This window comes from Triticum dicoccoides, chromosome 4B (genome assembly GCF_002162155.2).
Source record: "Triticum dicoccoides isolate Atlit2015 ecotype Zavitan chromosome 4B, WEW_v2.0, whole genome shotgun sequence".
Classification (NCBI taxonomy): Eukaryota; Viridiplantae; Streptophyta; class Magnoliopsida; order Poales; family Poaceae; genus Triticum; species Triticum dicoccoides.
In genome coordinates this window covers 424,597,204-424,616,493 of record NC_041387.1, presented here as the reverse complement: position 1 = coordinate 424,616,493, position 19,290 = coordinate 424,597,204, and the positions used below count along the sequence as shown (strand labels likewise).

At 45.7% G+C, this 19,290-nt stretch overlaps 1 protein-coding gene across 1 annotated transcript in view; it reads right to left on the bottom strand.

The window, feature by feature from the left end:
• Positions 1 to 1,910, bottom strand: part of LOC119290659 (SNF1-related protein kinase regulatory subunit beta-1-like) — a 9,486-nt gene extending 7,576 nt beyond the window's left edge. Inside the window, exon 1 of the mRNA XM_037569290.1 lies at positions 1,532 to 1,910. Within this exon, the coding sequence (XP_037425187.1) occupies positions 1,532 to 1,771 (240 nt within the window). The 5' untranslated portion in view covers positions 1,772 to 1,910. The remainder of the gene's footprint in view (positions 1 to 1,531) is intronic.
• Positions 1,911 to 19,290: the final 17,380 nt, after the last annotated feature.

Sequence of the window (19,290 nt, the reverse complement as noted above, 5' to 3'; positions counted from 1 at the left end):
GTAGAAAGAAAAAAAGGCCCATGTGAAAAAAGCCCACTAGTAGGCCGGTGGGTATTGCCTCTAGTCAGTCCCCTAGCTTCCATCGTAACTGCAAGTTCATAATTACCGTATACATGGGATTAGTCGCCGCCACCGTTCCAGTTTTCGACGCCCTCTCCCCGGATCGCCTCTTGCCCTCTCACCCAGTCGACCTGCTCCAGTCGCCCTGCTCTGCTCGGCTTCTCCCAGGACCCAAGCGTGCTGCCCTGAGTGCTCTCGAATTCTCAATCAGCAGATCTGATTCACATGTTCAGGTATTTGGCTGCTGCACCTGTCAATTCTTCCCGCTTCAACCAACGAACGGAAATGTTGATTCTCATCCTGTATCACTGTCGAATTGATGCTCCAATTTTTATTTTATTTTTGGTAATTTGGTTGTGTAATTTGTGACTATGGTCTACGATTCTATGAAGAGTTCCCATCTTGCAAATGTCCACAATTATCATGATAGTTCTGTACTGTGTGTGTGGGTCAGTTCTTATTTTTGTGATGCAAATTGTCTACTATCTTGTATTAGTTCCTATCTGTGATGCAATTTTTTATGTGATTATGTCAAACTTCTACACTTCTACAGTATGTTAATTCTCCATGACTCCATTCCAATCCGCATGCAGCAGCTATGAAGAGAAAAGCAGGGCCAAACACCATTAAAATTCTAGCCCGCTTATTTATCAAGTCAAGAATTAGCTTAGTTGGAAATTCAGCTACCTCATTTTCAGCGTGTGCAACCATCCAGAACTGATGACCTTGCCATCTAGTGCAGGTTTAACAAAAGGACTAGTTAAAACAGGTAAATCTTCTTCATATCCAATAGTTGACGGGTTGCTACAACTAGTTATCACTCTCCCAGTCTCATCGGCAACGGCAGAGTGGGCTTTTTCGTCTATGAAAATTGTGAAAACAGGTCTTCGAAATAAAATGGGAGACGATTTGCTTCGCCATTGCATGATAATTTACATAGAAAAAATTTAGCAGCTAAGATAGCTTCTGATGAAATTTATTAATATTTTTGATCTTATTGGCAATCATAGAGGCCAATTTAAATTAATGGAAATGTAATGGTAGCAAAACTTTGTTCTATATGATTATTTTTGTACTGGATATTTTTTCTTTACTTGGCTTGGCTTGCCCGGCTCCGCCCCTGCTTCCCGCATTGTCATTACAATCAATAATACTAAGATGGACTAGCAGCAAGTAGGTTTGTGCTTCTTTGCCCTATTCTCGCGCAGGGATCAAACAGTTTATCCACAGAAAGGGCAGCATTAGCTAAAGTGAATTTGGAAGACACAGAGCCATTTCCAGATCGCGACCAGTCCTCGCCTTGGGACCCTAAGCCAACCAACCAACCAACGAAATCAGTGGAACCTCCACATCTCGAGAGCACATACGAGCACCAGCAGGGGAGAAACTAGGCATCCGAACCGAACCAAACTCTGTAGCAGTAGAGCGAGCAACAAAATGGAGAAGAGGGTGCGGGATCTGGTGATCTGACCTGGGGCACGAACATCCGCGGCGAGAGGGAGCGGCCGGGGCTCACGGGCGGCGATCCGGGCCCGCCGCTGGCCCCCACGACGCCCACTGAGCACGCACGGCGCACGTGGTTGGCGCCTCCGCCGTAGGGAGGGAAGCCGCGGGCCGAGGAGTCGTCGCCTCCGTCCTCGACGTCGACGTCGGCGGCGTCGGCCTCCCCGGGCGCGGCGGCATCCTCCTCCCTGCCGCTGGCGTTGCCCATGGCCTCCTTCCCTCCTCCTCCTCCCCCCGCCCCCGCGGCGGCGAAATCACGGAAGTGCCACTCACTGCGTTGTGGCGCTGCTGTTGCGCGAGGGGGCAAGGAAGACGAGCGAGAGAGAGAGAGAGGGAAGGAGAGGGAGAGGGATGGCTGCGCCCGTTTGGTCGCGTAATTAAGCGCGTGCCGCTCGCTACCCCTTGCCCGGGAAGCGTGCACCCGGCGCTCGTGGGTTGCACTTGCACCGTCACCGTCGCGTCGGCCCCACGTGGCCCGCCTGCCGGTCGGTGCAGGAGGGTGTAGCGCACGGAGGGGCGTGTTTGGTGATATGTACGTGACGTGGAGCGGGGCCCTGGTCACGGCGCGCACGTTCGGCCGTTGGGGAGAGAGAGGAGCCTGAACCTGAACCTGGATCGGGCGCCGGCTCCCTGGACCCGAAATCCGGCATCCATCGCTGCGATCTCATTGGCGTGTTGTCTTGGGAATCCTTTGCGTTGAAGAACGAGAATCGTGAAAGGGATGGATTCGTGTCAAGGAACAATGGTAGGTGAAGGATTAGCCTTGTTGCGTTTGCCGTCGCGAGTATCACCCGGACTTTTTTTTTTCAACATCAGTACATGCACAAACGCTTATATACACGCGCATACACTCATCCCTATGAACGCACACGCGCACACCCTATCCCTATGAGCGCCTCCGAAAGACTAAGCCGGACATATCATTTTGAGATTTTTGAAGTCACCGTAGGCGTCTCGTCGTCGACGGGAACGTCTCCTCCCACTGAACGCACATCGCCGGAAGTCCTGAAAATAAATCCAGGAATAAATGCGAGCACCAGGATTTGAATCCTGGTGGGCTAGGGATACCATAGTCCCTCTAACCATCGACTTGAAAGGGTTAGACGCGCTTTGCTGCGCCGTTGGTGTTGTTGGGTTTCTTAAAAAACATACTCGCTCTATTTTAAAATATTTCTTTACAAATCTAATCATGCAGATTTGATATATCTGGATTAGATTCATCATGAAATGAATTTATCATATTTTTTGTTTAATATTGTGGATGTCGATATTTTTTGCTCTGAACTTGATCAAAAGTGAAAGAAATCTGAATGTTTTTCGCTATGGTATCACATGGTGACGCTTCTTTTTTCTTAGTGATGGGAGGGTATGCGGGATTGATATGTTTTTATAGGGCGGTTGTTGTTGATTGATTTAAAAAATGTTTAATGGGCAAAATCATAAATCCAATCCGAAAATGAATACCACAATTCAATGAAAGAGTTTCGAAATTAGAAAACATAGGAAAGTAAAAGAATTGAACGAGAGAGGTCAAATTATTGACCCGGTCAAAATCGGTTGACCCAATTTTAAATTGACTACCTTAATTAATTGTGAGGTCTTAAAAATTAGAAAGTGTATGTATGATATAAAAGAATTGAATGAGAGAAATTTGATAAATTGTTGACCCGGTTAAAATTAGAAAACCCAATTCTAATTGAAGACCGCAATTAAATGTGGCCTCTTTAAAACTAGAAAGCTTAGTGTTATAAAGGATTTCAGCGTTTGTGGCTATCATTTGATGAATAAAGTTTATGATGCTAAAAAAAGGATTCCAGTGTTTGTCGTGCCACTGCAGGAAATTTGGCAATACTGTCGTCGTTCATTTTATGTAGGTTGCGCCTCATCTAGAGCTTGGATTTGCGTCGCCGAATCATGGACCTTTTTTATTTGATGTAAGTAGGACGAGAGACGACCTACCAACACTAGTTAATTCGGCATTCTCAAAAAAAAACACTAGTTAATTCGGCCAAAAGAACACTAGTTAATTAGTTATGCGCTCGGCATGCCTTAACACGAAAATGGTACTACTCCACATCGACGTGCGATCCATCTCTGCCAACACTACTCAGCTCCTTCTTCGAGTCTTACCTTCAAAAGGAAACTCCTTAATCGAATCATCGGAATCGATCGCTGATACAGATGGATCCGGCCACCGTTGAATTATCTAACAACACCGGCAAAGAGTGTAAAATAACATAAAACTAATGCAATTCGGGTTAGGGATAACCATTAAGTCTAGACAAATAAATTACAATTCTCTTTCGACTGCCTCTAAGAGCATCTATGGAGCCTCAGACCCTTCTCAAATGCCAGACTGATCGGTCACAAAAAAGAACCCACTCAGACGCCTCAAATTATCCTCAGACGTCCGGACTGTCCGGCACCCATCATATCTGACCCAAATATGGGACGGATATGGGACGGCCGGGCTCGTCCGCCACGTCAGCCCGACCCACCCCGACCCAACATGTATCCCTTGTGATGAACCCTAGACCTCAATTCACTCCACTCTCTCTGTCCTCTCCTCTTCCCAATTCGTTCTTTCTTCTTCTCATTCGTCGTCTCCTCTTCCCAATCTGATCATGGCGAACGACATCAGCGGCTCCGGCTCCAATGGCGACGAGAGCGACGCCGATACGGTCGCTCTCGGAATGCTTTGCGCCGCTCCCGTCTAGATCAGGGCGCCAATAGCGGAGGCGGCTACTACTTGTGAGCTACATTGGGATTTCCCCAAAGAGGAGAGGATAATGCAGTACAGTAGCAGAAAGTATTTTTCTCAGTTAAGAACCAAGGTTATCAATTCAGTAGGAGAACCACGCAAAATCTCATGAACAGTTCCTACACACAAGATAACAAATACTTGCACCCAATGCAAATCAAAGGGTTGTCCCTTGGCGGTTAATTACAAGGATCAAATCTCGTACTCACAGATAGATAAAAAAACACAAAATAAAATAACGGTAAATAAACTACAATAAAGTATTTTTGAATTTTAATATATGATAAAGATAAGCCATGTGGCCATAATTTTCACTAAAGGTTTCTCTCTCAAACAAAAAGCATACGGCGGGTAAACTAATTACTGTTGGGCAATTAATAGAAAAGCGCATAATTATAACGATATCTAAGGCAATGATCATGTATATAGGCATCACGTCCGAGACAAGTAGATCGACTTCTGCTTTCATCTACTACTATTACTCCACACATCGACCACTATCCAGCATGCATCTGAAGTATTAAGTTCATAAAGAACGAAGTAACGCCTTAAACAAGATGAAATTATATAGACAAAGTAAATCCAATCAATATGAATAAACCCCATCATTTTATCCTTATTGGCAACGGTACAAATACGTGACATGTCCCTTTCTATCACTGGGATTGAACACCGCAAAATTGAACCATCACAAAACACCTCTCACCATTGCAAGATAAATCAATCTAGTTGGGCAAACCAAACGGATAGATCGGAGAGAAATACAAAGCTATAATAATCATTCATAAAAGAGTTCAGAAAAGACTCAAATAATATTCATAAATAATCTGATCATAAATCCACAAATCACCGGATCCCAACAAACACACTGCAAAAGAAGATTATATTGAATAGATCTCTAAGAACACCTAAGAGAACATTGTATTGAAGATCAAACAGAGAGAGGGAGGGAGATGGAGAGAGAGAGAGAGAGAGGAATAAGCCATCTAGCTACTAGCTATGGCCCCGTATGTCTGTGGTAAACTACTCACACATCATCGGAAGGGGAGCAAAGGTGATGTAGAAGTCCTCCATGATCGATTCCCCCTCCGGTAGAGTACTGGAAAAGGCCTCCATATGGGGTCTCACAAGAACAGAGGCTCGCGATGGCGAAAAAAGTATTTTGGGTGGCTCTCCGCTGGTTTCTCGATTTTAGAGAATTTATATAGTTGGAATTAGGTCAACGGAGGAACGAGGGGCCAACAAGGCACCTGGGCGCGCCAACCCCCTAAGATCGCCCATGTGGCTTGTGGCCTACTCCCTCGCCATCTGGCCTCCTCTTGAAGCTTCTAGGGTCTCTTATGTCTAGGAAAAATCGTCAAAAAGTTTCATGCCATTTGGACTTCGTTTGGTATTGATTCCCTGAAAAACCAAAAACAGGCAAAATATAGCAAGTGGCACTTGGCACTAAGTTAATAGGTTAGCCCAAAAAATGATATAATATTGCATATAATTTCATATAAAACATCCAAGATTGATATTATAGTAGCATGGAACAATAAAAAAACTATAGATACGTTGGAGACGTATCAAACATCCCCAAACTTAATTCATGCTCGTCCTCGAGTAGGTAAATGATAAAAACAGAATTTTTGATGTGGAATGCTACCTAACATGGTCATCATGTAATGTTTCTTTTATGACATGAATATTTATATTTGAATGATTCAGAACAATAGTCTATAATTTGACATAAAGACATCAATACTCAGGCATACCAACAAACAATCATGCCTTTCAAAATATCAATGCTAAAGAACGTTATCCCTACAAAATCATATAGCCTTGTCATGCTCCATCTTCTTAACACAAAGTATAAATCATGCACTACCCCGGTGTTAACCAAGCAATTGGTTCATACTTTTTAACGCGCTTCATCTTTTTCAACCCTCACGCAATACATGAGCGCAAGCCATGGATATAGCACTATGGGTGAAATAAAATATGGTGGTAGAGAACTAGAGATTAATATGGAGAACATAAAAAGGAGAAAGTCTCACATCGACAAGGCTAATCAATGGGCTATGGAGATGTCCATCAATTGATCTCAATGCAAGGAGTAAGAATTTGCATGCAACAGATGCACTAAGAGCTATAAGTGTATGAAAGCTCAAAAAGAAAACTAAGTGAGTGTGCATCAAACTTGCTTGCTCATGAAGACCTTGGGCATTTGAGGAAGTCCATCATTGGAGAATACAAGCCAAGTTCTATAATGAAAAATTCCCACTAGTTATATGGAAGTGAAAGCATAAGAGACTCTCTATATGAAAAACATGGTGCCATTTTGAAGCACACGTGTGAAAAAAGATAGTAACATTGCCCCTTCTCACTTTTTCTCTCATCTTTTTGTTGGGCTCTTTTTGGCCTCTTTTTTTATTTATTTATTTCCTCACTTGGAACAGTGCTCTAATAATGAATAATGGTGATCATCACACTTTTATTTACTTACAATTCAAAATTACAACTAGATACTAGAACAAAATATGACTCTATATGAATGCCTCTGGCGGTGTATCAGGATGTGCAATGATCTAGCATAACATGTATAAAAATATTACAAATGGTGGCTGAGCCACAAATACTATTTCATCTATATGATCATGCAAAGCAATATGACAACGATGATGCGTGTCATAAAAACGAAACGGTGGCAGTTGCATGGAATTATATCTCGGAATGGCTATGGAATTGCCGGTATGGTGGCTGAGGAAGATATAAGGATGTTTATGTGTGACACAGCGTATCATATCATGGGGTTTGGATGCACTAGCGAAGTTTGCACCACATCTTGAGGTGAGAAAGGGAAATGCATGGTACCGAAGAGGCTAGCAAATGGCCGAAAGATGAAAGTACGTATAATCCATGGACTCACATAAGTCACAAAGAACTCACATACTTATTGCAAAAGTTTGTTAGTCCTCGAATTAAAGTACCACTATGCATGCTCCTGACACGTCTCCAACGTATCTATACTTTTTTTATTGTTCCATGATATTATAGTATTGATAACCCACAAGTATAAGGGATCGCAATAGTTTTCGAGGGTAAAGTATTCAACCCAAATTTATTGATTCGACACAAGGGGAGCCAAAGAATTTTCTCAAGTATTAGCAGTTGAGTTGTCAATTCAACCACACCTGGAAAACTTAATATCTGCAGCAAAGTATTTAGTACCAAAGTAATATGGAAGTAACGGTAATAATGGCAAAAGTAACAGTAGCAGTTTTGTAGTAATTGTAACAGTGGCAACGGTAAAGTAACTAAGCAAAGATCAATATGTGAAAAGCTCGTAGGCATTGGATCAGTGATGGATAATTATGTCGGATGTGATTCCTCATGCAACAGTTATAACATAGGGTGACACAGAACTAGCTCCGGTTCATCAATGTAATGTAGGCATGTATTCCGAATAGAGTCATACGTGCTTATGGAAAAGAACTTGCATGACATATTTTGTCCTACCCTCCCGTGGTAGTGGGGTCCTATTGGAAACTGAGGGATATTAAGGCCTCCTTTTAATAGAGTACTGGACCAAAGCATTAACACTTAGTGAATACATGAACTCCTCAAACTACGATCATCACCGGGAGTGGTCCCGATTATTGTCACTTCGGGATTGCCGGATCATAACACATAGTAGGTGACTATTGACTTGCAAGATAGGATCAAGAACTCACATATATTCATGAAAACATAATAGGTTCAGATCTGAAATCATGGCACTCGGGCCCTAGTGACAAGCATTAAGCATACAAAGTCATAGCAACATCAATCTATAAACATAATGGATACTAGGGATCAAACCCTAACAAAACTAACTCGATTACATGGTAAATCTCATCCAAGCCATCATCGTCCAGCAAGCCTACGATGGAATTACTCACGCACGATGGTGAGCATCATGAAATTGGTGATGGAGGATGGTTGATGATGACGACGGCTACGGATTCCCCTCTCTGGATCCCCGAACGGACTCCAGATCAGCCCTCCCGAGAGAGATTAGGGCTTGGCGACGGCTCCGTATCGTAAAACGTGATGAATCCTTCTCTCCAATTTTTTTCTCCCCGAACGTGAATATATGGAGTTGGAGTTGAGGTCAGTGGAGCATCAGGGGGCTCACGGGACAGGGGGGCGCGCCCAGGGGGGCAGGCGCGCCCCCACCCTCGTGGACAGGGTGTGGGTGAGGGAGTCCTGGATTAGGGGGTATCCGGACAACCGGACTATATACCTTGGCTGGACTGTTGGACCGTGAAGATACAAGACTCAAGACTCCGTCCCGTGTCCGGATGGGACTCTCCTTTGCGTGGAAGACAAGCTTGGCGATTCGGATATTATATTTCCTTCTTTGTAACCGACTCCATGTAAACCCTAGCCCCCATCCGGTGTCTATATAAACCGGAGGGTTTAGTCCTTAGGGGGACGATCACATTCATAATCATCATAGGCTAGCTTCTAGGGTTTAGCCTCTACGATCTCGTGGTAGATCAACTCTTGTAACACCCATATCATCAATATCAATCAAGCAGGAAGTAGGGTTTTACCTCCATCGAGAGGGCCCGAACCCGGGTAAACATTGTGTCCCTTGCCTCCTGTTACCATTAGCCTAAGACGCACAGATCGGGACCCCCTACCCGAGATCCGCCGGTTTTGACACCGACATTGGTGCTTTCATTGATTATGAATGAGCCAGCAAACCACACTAACAGAGACTGTTGGGTGTTCAAACAGGCCGGTAAAATAAACGCCGAAAACAAGGACAAGGGGCTGCACAACAATGATGTCGAGGAGCCCCGGCGTCCGAACATAGGAGGACAGAAGAAATTTCCTCCCCAGGTGAAAACGGTCAACATGATCTACACCACCCATATTCCCAAATGGGAACGAAAGCGAGCACTATGGGACGTCTATGCGATGGAGCTAGTCGCCCCAAAATTCAACCCATGGTCAGCCTGTCCGATCACCTTTGATCGTAGGGATCACCCTACCAGCATCCGTCACGGTGGTTCAGCCGCATTGGTCCTAGACCCAATCATCGACGGATTCCACCTCACGCGAGTCCTTATGGATGGCGGCAATAGCCTGAACCTGCTTATCAGGACACAGTGCACAAAATGGGCATCGACCCTTTGAGGATCAAGCCCACCAAAACCACCTTCAAAGGTGTAATTCTAGGAGTAGAGGCCCGTTGCACCGGCTCCATAACACCGGAAGTGGTCTTCGGATCTCCGAATAACTTCCGAAGCGAGGAGTTAATCTTCGATATCGTCCCTTTCCGCAGTGGTTATCACGCACTGCTTGGATGAACTGCATTAGCTCGATTCAATGCGGTACCACACTACGCATACCTCAAGCTCAAGATGCCAGGACCTCGCGGGGTCATAACAGTCAACGGAAACATGGACCGCTCTCTCCATACAGAAGAGCATATTGCAGCCCTCGCAGCAGAAGTACAATGCAGCCTTCTCCGGCAAACCACCAATCCAGTGACAACAACCCCGAACATTGTCAAGCGAGTCTGGAGCACCCCACAACAGGATCGCCAGGCACGCCAAGAGCGCGACTAGCAGTCCGGCCTCCGCTTAAGCCCCATCAAAGCAGCATTCGCGCCGCGTGTACATAATTACGCACTAAAAATACCATGGGCATAGGCGGAGGCGCAACAGTGACTTAGTCAACAGTACGGTATAGCCGCAACATACTTTAATAACCCCCCCCCTTATCTTTCAGGACACTGCTTTTAAACAGCCTCTTCAGAAGAGCCGGATTGTTGGACTTACACAGGAGAGAAAACCAAGGAGGCAACAGGCTTTGCGCACAAAGGGAATACCCAGGTGGAATCTTTTCACGATCGTTATACCTGTTTTATATACCTATATGCAGCCCGCCCTTGGATAGGACATGTTAAATAGTCATCTTTACTTCTGCTTAAACGCACTCATTGTAAACATACGCTTAAATGTATTATTGATCAATGGGAGATAATATATAGCGTCAGCTTATTATTCCTATTTGCACATTTTTCCTATAAATGTTTATTTAATATTGCATCCGTACACCTTGGTACGTTCAGTTTGCCAGGGGCTTCTTATGGCGCCCCATAGCGGCAAGACAAGTCTGAACACTTTCAACAGTGCGGCACCCCGAACTTATAACACCATATGCATCAGCTCCGAATCATGACTTGGGTCAATAGTTGGGTTTGCCTGGCTCCCTTGTTTTGGTACCTTACGTTCTATTATATCAGCTAAGGTAGCGCAGGGAGAACTACTGCGATTGTGTCTCGGTTCTTCCGGACGAGCACCTCAGTAGAGAAAGCCGAAAACTGACCGGCATGATGCGGCGAGAGCTGGTCGCTGTTCGAGAGGTCTTAAAATCCTTAAAGATTTTTTCCGCTTTAGGCGAGGAATCGGCTTCGTCTGATTTAGGCATATATAGCGCCCCAATTCGGCTTTTCGAATTTTAGGGGCTTCGCCAAAATTTAAAATTGTAGACTTCTATGGCTAAGTGAAAGTTATAAAGCCACATAGTCGGATTGCCTTGTTTGCTGCACCAGACACCTCCTTCAGGGACCAAAAATTTGGATAAAGAGTGTATGGGTTTTTCCAGGAACACCCCGATACTAGTTACGTGGGGGCGGAAGCCGACGACTGGCCTACTTTCAGAATTTTATAAACAGCCGCACAGAAGGTAATATTTTAAATCAAAAAGCATTATATAGTGCAAGAAACTTCGTCTTTATATTACAACAACGACAGAAGTACATTTACTCAAGGATCATGTCCTTGGTACATTCATCGGCCACGAGACGAGCGCCTTTCATAACGCCATCATAATATTTTTCGGGACAACGGTGCGCCTTGCCCTCCGACGGCCCGTCCTTCACCAGCTCCTCCGCATCCAGCTTGCCCCAAAGCACCTTCGCACGGGCAAAGGCCCGGCGGGCACCCTCAATGCAAACGGATCGCTTGATCACCTCAAGCCGCGGACAGGCGTTTACCATCCGCTTTATCATGCCGAAGTAGCTGGCAGGCAAGGGCTCACCAGGGCACATCCGGACTATGAAACCTTTCATAGACACTTCGGCCGCCCCGTGGAGTTCAACCAACTGCTTCAATTGGTCACTCAAAGGCACCGGGTGTTCGGCTCCAGCATACTGGGACCAGAACAGCTTCTCCGTTGAGCTCCCCTCCTCGGCACGGTAGAACTCCGCAGCATCAGATACGCTGCGTGGCAGACCTGCGAACGCCCCTGGAGAGCTCCGAATCCGGGTAAGTAAAAGAAATGTCTCCTCCACATGCTTGCTTTGCATAAAGAATGTCTTACCCGCCGCTATCTTCTTGGCCGCCTAGATTTCCTGTTGTGCCTTTTCGGCTTCAACCTTGGCGTCTTTCACACTCGCAAGGGCCTTCGCAAGCTCAGACTCTTTCATCTTGAGATCATGCTCCAAGGACTCGAACTTCTTGCCAAGATCCTGGAGCTCTTGCTGTACCCCACCCACTCTAGCATCTTGCTTTTCATGCTCCTTGCGCTCCAGGGCCGCCTTGTCTTCGGCCTCGGACAATGCTTTCTTCAGAGACGCCACTTCGGTGGTGGCCCCTATTACAAAGTCACGATGCTTTGTCGTTAGAATAACCAATTTTTGTCTATTCTTTATATGCGGACGGGGTATCACTCACCTTTGTTCTCTTTGAGCTGCCTCTTCGTGAGGCCGAGCTCTCCCTGTGCCTGCTCCAGGTCCCGTTTAAGTCCGGCGACCTCGGCCGTGCGGGCAGCAGCGGCAAGCAGCACCGCCTGCTTATTCACATGCACACCTATTATTAGACTCTTGTGGATTATAATTAACCCTCCGTTTAGCTTTTCGTTCTGAACACCAAACAGAGTATCAGGGGCTACTACCTATCGGGTGATAATTTCACACATTTTTGATTACTTACCTCAAAACCTGTCAGGAGGCTGGTGCAGGCTTCGGTTAGTCCGCTCTTGGCGGACAGAACCTTCCGAATTACCGCACTCATAAGAGTACGGTGCTCTTTATCCATGGAAGCGCCGCAAAGCGCTTCCAGCAGACTATCCGACGCCTCGGGTGTAATGAAGGCCATCGGCACGGATGGCTCGCCCTCCATAGCGAGGGGCCGCTTGCCCGAATCCGGAACCATCAGAGGTTCCGACACAGTATCCGGCTGAGAGCCCGGCTTGCTGCGGCTCTCGTCGGCACCATCCGCGGGGATCTTATACCCCGTGTGCCCGGCATCTGGAATTTCGCCTTGGGGTGTCTCTAGAGTCACCTCCCCTTGCTCTAGGAGCCTTTGGGACAACACCTCCGTGTCATCCGCATGCCGAGGAGTAGTGGCTGTTGGGAGCGAGTTCATCGCCGAATCACTCAAGGACCCATCCGAAGAGGATACCTCGGGATGGACCCTGGCTAGACTGCATATACGTATTCGGCGTTATAACAGATTATGAAGCAAAGTCGTACTAAAGTACAATAGAGTGCGGATACTTACGATCTTACTAGGTGCTTCCCCCTAGGCAGCCACTCCTCGCTATAGACGACATTGGTGGAGGAATCCGAAAGGGACACCTTTCCCTTCTTGGGCGTCCTAGCCACCCCCTCCGGGGCGGCTTTCCTCTTCTTCTCCTCCCCAGTGCAGGGAGGCAGAATTTCTTCGTGTTTCCCCCCGCCTCCGCGGGAGGAATCTGCCTCGTCGTCTTTGGACGACGAGGGTATGACGGCCTTGCACCGGGGACCCTTCCCAGTCCCCTGGGCCGCCTTCTTAGGCCCTCGCCCTCTCCGGATGGGGCGGCCTCTTCTTCTTCCTCCTCCCCTTCGGGGGAGGAGTTTTCCCCGTCGTCTTCGGATGAGGCGACCTTACGCCGGAGACCCTTCCTGGTCCCCGGGGCCTTCTTTTCGGCCTTCTTTTTCGACGCCTTGTAGGGCGCCGGGACTAGCATCTCTGCCAGGAGAGCATCTGCTGGACCTTCTGGCAGTGGAGCCGGACAGTCCATCTGCTCCGCCATATCCACATACTCTGGATCAAATGCACACAATGAATTAAGATTCCCCATGAATACATTGGGAAAAACTGCATCCTGTGGTAGTCAGAAAACTCACCGGACGGGGGAGCCGCGTGGCGTGAAGTCCGCGGTGCTCGGATGTGGGAGGAGGTATTTCGGAGGCCTTGAACAGCGCCTTCCATGCACCCTTGTGCGTCATGCCATAGAGCTTTTGAAGCGTCTGGTGTTCGGCCGGGACGAACTCCCACAGATTAAAAGCCCGCCTTTGGCACGGGAGAATCCGGCGGATAAGCATGACTTGGACCACGTTGACGAGCTTGAGTTTCTTGTCCTTCATATTCCTGATGCAGTTCTGAAGTCCGGTCAGCTCCGCAGTCTCGCCCCAGGCTAGGCCCTTCTTCTCCCAGGAGGTGAGCCGCATGGGGATTCCGGATCGGAATTTGGGGGCCGCTGCCCTGTTGGCGTCGCGCGGCTCGGTGATGTAGAACCACCCCGATTTCCACCCTTTCACGGTCTCCGCAAAGGAGCCGTCTAGCCAGATGACGTTGGGCATCTTGCCCACCATGGCACCTCCGCACTCCTCTTGCTGGCCGCTTACAATCTTCGGCTTCACGCAGAAGATTCGTAGCGACAAGCCAAAGTGAGGCTTGATGCGGAGGAAGGCCTCGCACACGATGATAAATGCCGAGATGTTGAGGATGAAATTTGGGGCTAGATCATGGAAATCTAGCCCGTAGTAGAACATGAGCCTGCAGACGAAGGGATGAAGTGGAAACCCCAGTCCACGGACTAAGTGGGCGAGAAACACTACCCTCTCGTGGGGTTCCGGAGTTGGAGTGATCTACCCTTCGTCCGGTAGCCGGTGCGCGATGTCTGCGGCCAAGTATCCGGCCGCCCGGAGCTTCGCAATATGCTCCTCCTTCACGGTGGAGGCCACCCACTTGCCTCCTGCTCCGGACATACTTGGTTGTGCGGAGAAGGCGTGAACTAGGGTGCTGGAGCTCGAGGGTGTGAGAATGGATAAGCAGAGAAGAAAGAAGGCGTGGGTGAAAATGGGGAATCCTTATCCCTTTATAGAGGCGGCGAAAGCGGTGCGCCTCCCCACTTGCCCGTTGAGAATCGCTTATTTCCCAAGCGCCATGATTGATGGCGCGGTTGGGTTACCCGTACCCATATTGATGGGAATCCCGTGATAAGGGGACATGATCTCTGCTTTAACAAGACGTGCCGAGGAAACCGCCTCGCAATGTGCGCTAGTGCTGGTTGTGGGAAAATGGTTCGAATAATGATCCGACCATAGTGTCATGACACGTTGTCAAAAGTTTTTAGCAGGTCACATTTTTGAAATATTATTCTCTCTACGGTGGTATGTGAAGATCATCTTGCAGATCCATACATGGTTTAGGTGTTCGATAATTACTTTGGAGAATTCGGAGATGGAACTCGCCTTGCAATGCCAAAGACGAACTGCGTGCCGGACTCATCGTCATTGAAGCCTGGTTCAGGGGCTACTGAGGGAGTCCTGGATTAGGGGGTATCCGGACAACGGGACTATATACCTTGGCTGGACTGTTGGACCGTGAAGATACAAGACTCAAGACTCCGTCCCGTGTCCGGATGGGACTCTCCTTTGCGTGGAAGACAAGCTTGGCGATTCGAATATTATATTTCCTTCTTTGTAACCGACTCCATGTAAACCCTAGCCCCCTCCGGTGTCTATATAAACCGGAGGGTTTAGTCCTTAGGGGGACGATCACATTCATAATCATCATAGGCTAGATTCTAGGGTTTAGCCTCTGTGATCTCGTGGTAGATCAACTCTTGTAACACCCATATCATCAATATCAATCAAGCAGGAAGTAGGGTTTTACCTCCATCGAGAGGGCCCGAACCTGGGTAAACATTGTCTCCCTTGCCTCCTGTTACCATTAGCCTAAGACGTACAGATCGGGACCCCCTACCCGAGATCCGCCGGTTTTGACATCGACAGTGGGCCCCTTGGCCTTGATTCTTTCACCAGTATTTTTTATTAATTCCAAAAATATTCTCCGTGGAGTTTCAGGTCATTCCGAAAACTTTTATTTCTGCATAGAATTAACACCATGGCAATTCTGCTGAAAACAGCGTCAGTCCGGGTTAGTTCCATTCAAATCATGCAAGTTAGAGTCCAAAACAAGGGCAAAAGTGTTTGGAAAAGTAGATACGATGGAGACGTAACAACTCCCCCAATCTTAAACCTTTCATTGTCCTCAAGCAATTCAGTTGACAAACTAAAAGTGATAAACAAAAACTTTTACAAACTCTGTTTGCTCTTGTTGTTGCAAACATGTAAAGCCAGCATTCAAGTTTTCAGCAAAGATTATGAACTAATCACATTCACAATAACATTTAGGTCTGATGTTACTCATATCAATGGCATAATCAACTAGCGAGCAATAATAATAAATCTCGAATGACAACACTTTCTCAAAACAATCATAATATGACATAACAATATGGTATCTCGCTAGCCATTTCTGGGACCGCAAAACATAAATGCAGAGCACCCCTAAAGATCAAGGACTGACTAGACATTGTAATTCATGGTAAAAGAGATCCAGTCATAGTTAATATAAATTAATAGCAATGCATGCGAATGACAGCGGTGCTCTCCAACTGGTGCTTTTTAATAAGAGGATCACCAAGTGGCAATATAAAGTGACGTTTTTTTGCATTAAGATTTTGCGCATCCAACCCTAAAAGCACATGACAACCTCTGCTTCCCTCTGCGAAGGGCCTATCTTTTATTTTTGTCTTATACCTTCATACAAGGGTCATGGTGATCTTCACCTTTCCTTTTTACATTTTATCCTTTGGCAAGCACATTGTGTTGGAAAGATCCTAATATATATATCCAATTGGATGTAAGTTAGCATGAACTATTATTGTTGACATTACCCTTGAGGTAAAAGGTTGGGAGGCAACACTATAAGCCCCTATCTTTCTCTGTGTCCGATTAAAACTTCATACCCATAATTATTGCGTGAGTGTTAGCAATTGTGAAAGACTAAATGATATTTGAGTATGTGGACTTGCTGAAAAGCTCTTATATTGACTCTTTCCGATGTTATGATAAATTGCAATTGCTTCAATGACCGAGATTATAGTTTGTTAGTTTTCAATGAAGTTTCTGATTCATACTTGACATTGTAAATAGATTGTTACTTTAGTATAAGAAATCATATGACAATATTTATATATGTTGCTGTTATAAGAACGATCATGATGCCCTCATGTCCGTATTTTATTTTATCGACACCTCTATCTCTAAACATATGGACATATTTTCCGATATTGGCTTCCGCTTGAGGACAAGCGAGGTCTAAGCTTGGGGGAGTTGATACGTCCATTTTGCATCATGCTTTGATATTGATATTTATTTCATTATGGGCTGTTATTACTCATTATGTCACAATACTTATGCCTTTTCTCTCTTATTTTACAAGGTTTACACGAAGAGGGAGAATGCCGGCAGTTGGAATTCTGGGCTGGAAAAGGAGCAAATATTAGAGACCTATTATGCACAACTCCCAAAGTCCTGAAACTCCATGGAAGTTATTTTTGGAATTAATAAAAAAATATTGAGCGAAGAAAATACTATAGGGGGGCCACCCACTGCCCACGAGGGTGGGAGGCGCGCCCTACCCCCTGGGCGTGCCCCCTGCCTCGTGGGCCACCTAGTAGGCCTCCCGAGCCCATCTTTGGCTATATGAAGTCTTTCGCCCTGGGAAAAATCAGAGGAAGCTTTCGGGACGAAACACCACCGCCACGAGGCGGAACCTTGGCGGAACCAATCTAGGGCTCCGGCGGAGCTGTTCTACCGGGGAAACATCCCTCCGAGAGGGGGGCATCGTCACCATCGTCATGACCATCGATCCTCTCATCGAGAGGGGGTCAATATCCATCAACATCTTCACCAGCACCATCTCCTCTCAAACCCTAGTCCATCTCTTGTATCCGATCTTTGTCTCAAAGCCTCAGATTGGTACCTGTGGGTTGCTAGTAGTGTTGATTACTCCTTGTAGTTGATGCTAGTTGGTTTATTCGGTGGAAGATCATATGTTCAGATCCTATATGCATATTAATACCCCTCTGATTATGAACATGAATATGATTTGTGAGTAGTTACGTTTATTCCTGAGGACATGGGAGAAGTCTTGCTATAATTAGTCATGTGAATTTGGTATTTGTTCGATATTTTGATGAGATGTATGTTGTCTTTCCTCTAGTGGTGTTATGTGAACGTCGACTACATGAAACTTCACCATTGTTTGGGGCTAGAGGAAGGCATTGGGAAGTAATAAGTAGATGATGGGTTGCTAGAGTGACAGAAGCTTAAACTCTAGTTTATGCGTTGCTTCGTAAGGGCTTGATTTGGATCCATATGTTTCATGCTATGGTTAGGTTTAACTTATTTCTTCCTTCGTAGTTGCGGATGCTTGCGAGAGTAGTTAATCATAAGTGGGGTGCTTGTCCAAGGAAGGGCAGCACCCAAGCACCGGTCCACCCACATATCAGATTATCAAAGTAACGAACGCGAATCATATGAGCGTGATGAAAACTAGCTTGACGATAATTCCCATGTGTGTCCTCGGGAGCGTTTTCCTTTATATAAGAATTTGTCCAAGCTTGTCCTTTGCTACAAAAAGGATTAGGCCACCTTGCTGCACCTTATTTACTTTTGTTACTTGTTACCCGTTACGAATTACCTTATTACAAAACTATCTGTTATCGATAATTTCAGTGCTTGCAGAGAATACCTTACTGAAAACCGCTTGTCATTTCCTTCTGCTCCTCGTTGGGTTCGACACTCTTACTTATCGAAAGGACTACGATAGATCCCCTACACTTGTGGGTCATCAAGACTCTTTTATGGTGCCGTTGCCGGGGAGTGAAGCGCCTTTGGTAAGTGGAACTTGGTAAGAAAAAATTTGTATAGTGTGCTGAAATTTACTGTCACTTGTTACTATGGAAAGTAACCATTTGAGGGGTTTGTTCAGGGTATCTTCACCCCGAACAGTAGAGCAAAGTGTTTCTCCTCAACCTATTGAACCTACTGAAAATGTTTACTTTGAAATTCCTTCGAGTATGATAGAGAAACTGCTAGCTAATCCTTTTATAGGAGATGGAACATTGCATCCCGATTTGCACCTAATCTATGTGGATGAAGTTTGTGGATTATTTAAGCTTGTAGGTATGCCTGAGGATGTTATCAAGAAGAAGGTCTTCCCTTTATCTTTGAAGGGAAAGGCATTGACATGGTTTAGGCTATGTGATGATATGGGATCATGGAACTACAACCGATTGAAATTGGAATTTCATCAGAAGTTTTATCCTATGCATCTTGTTCATCGTGATCATAATTATATATATAATTTTTGGCCCCGCGAAGGAGAAATCATTGCTCAAGTTTGGGGGAGGCTGAAGTCAATGTTATATTCATGCCCCAATCATGAGCTCTCAAGAGAAATTATTATTCAAATTTTTATGCTCGGCTTTGTCTCAACAATTGCTCCATGCTCGATGCTTCTTGTACTGGCTCTTTCGTGATGAATACTATTGAATTCAAATGGGATTTATTAGAAAGAATTAAACGCAACTCGGAAGATTGGGATCTCGACGAAGGTAAGGAGTCAGGTATAACACCTAAGTTTGATTGTGTTAAACCTTTTATGGATACCGATGCTTTTCGTGAATTTAGCACTAAATATGGACTTGACTCTGAGATAGTAGCTTCTTTTTGTGAATCATTTGCTACTCATGTTGACCTCCCTAAGGAGAATTGTTTTAAATATAATCCTCCTATTGAAGTAAAATTAGTTGCACCTATTAAAGTTGAAGAAAAGACTATCACTTATAATGATCCTATTGTT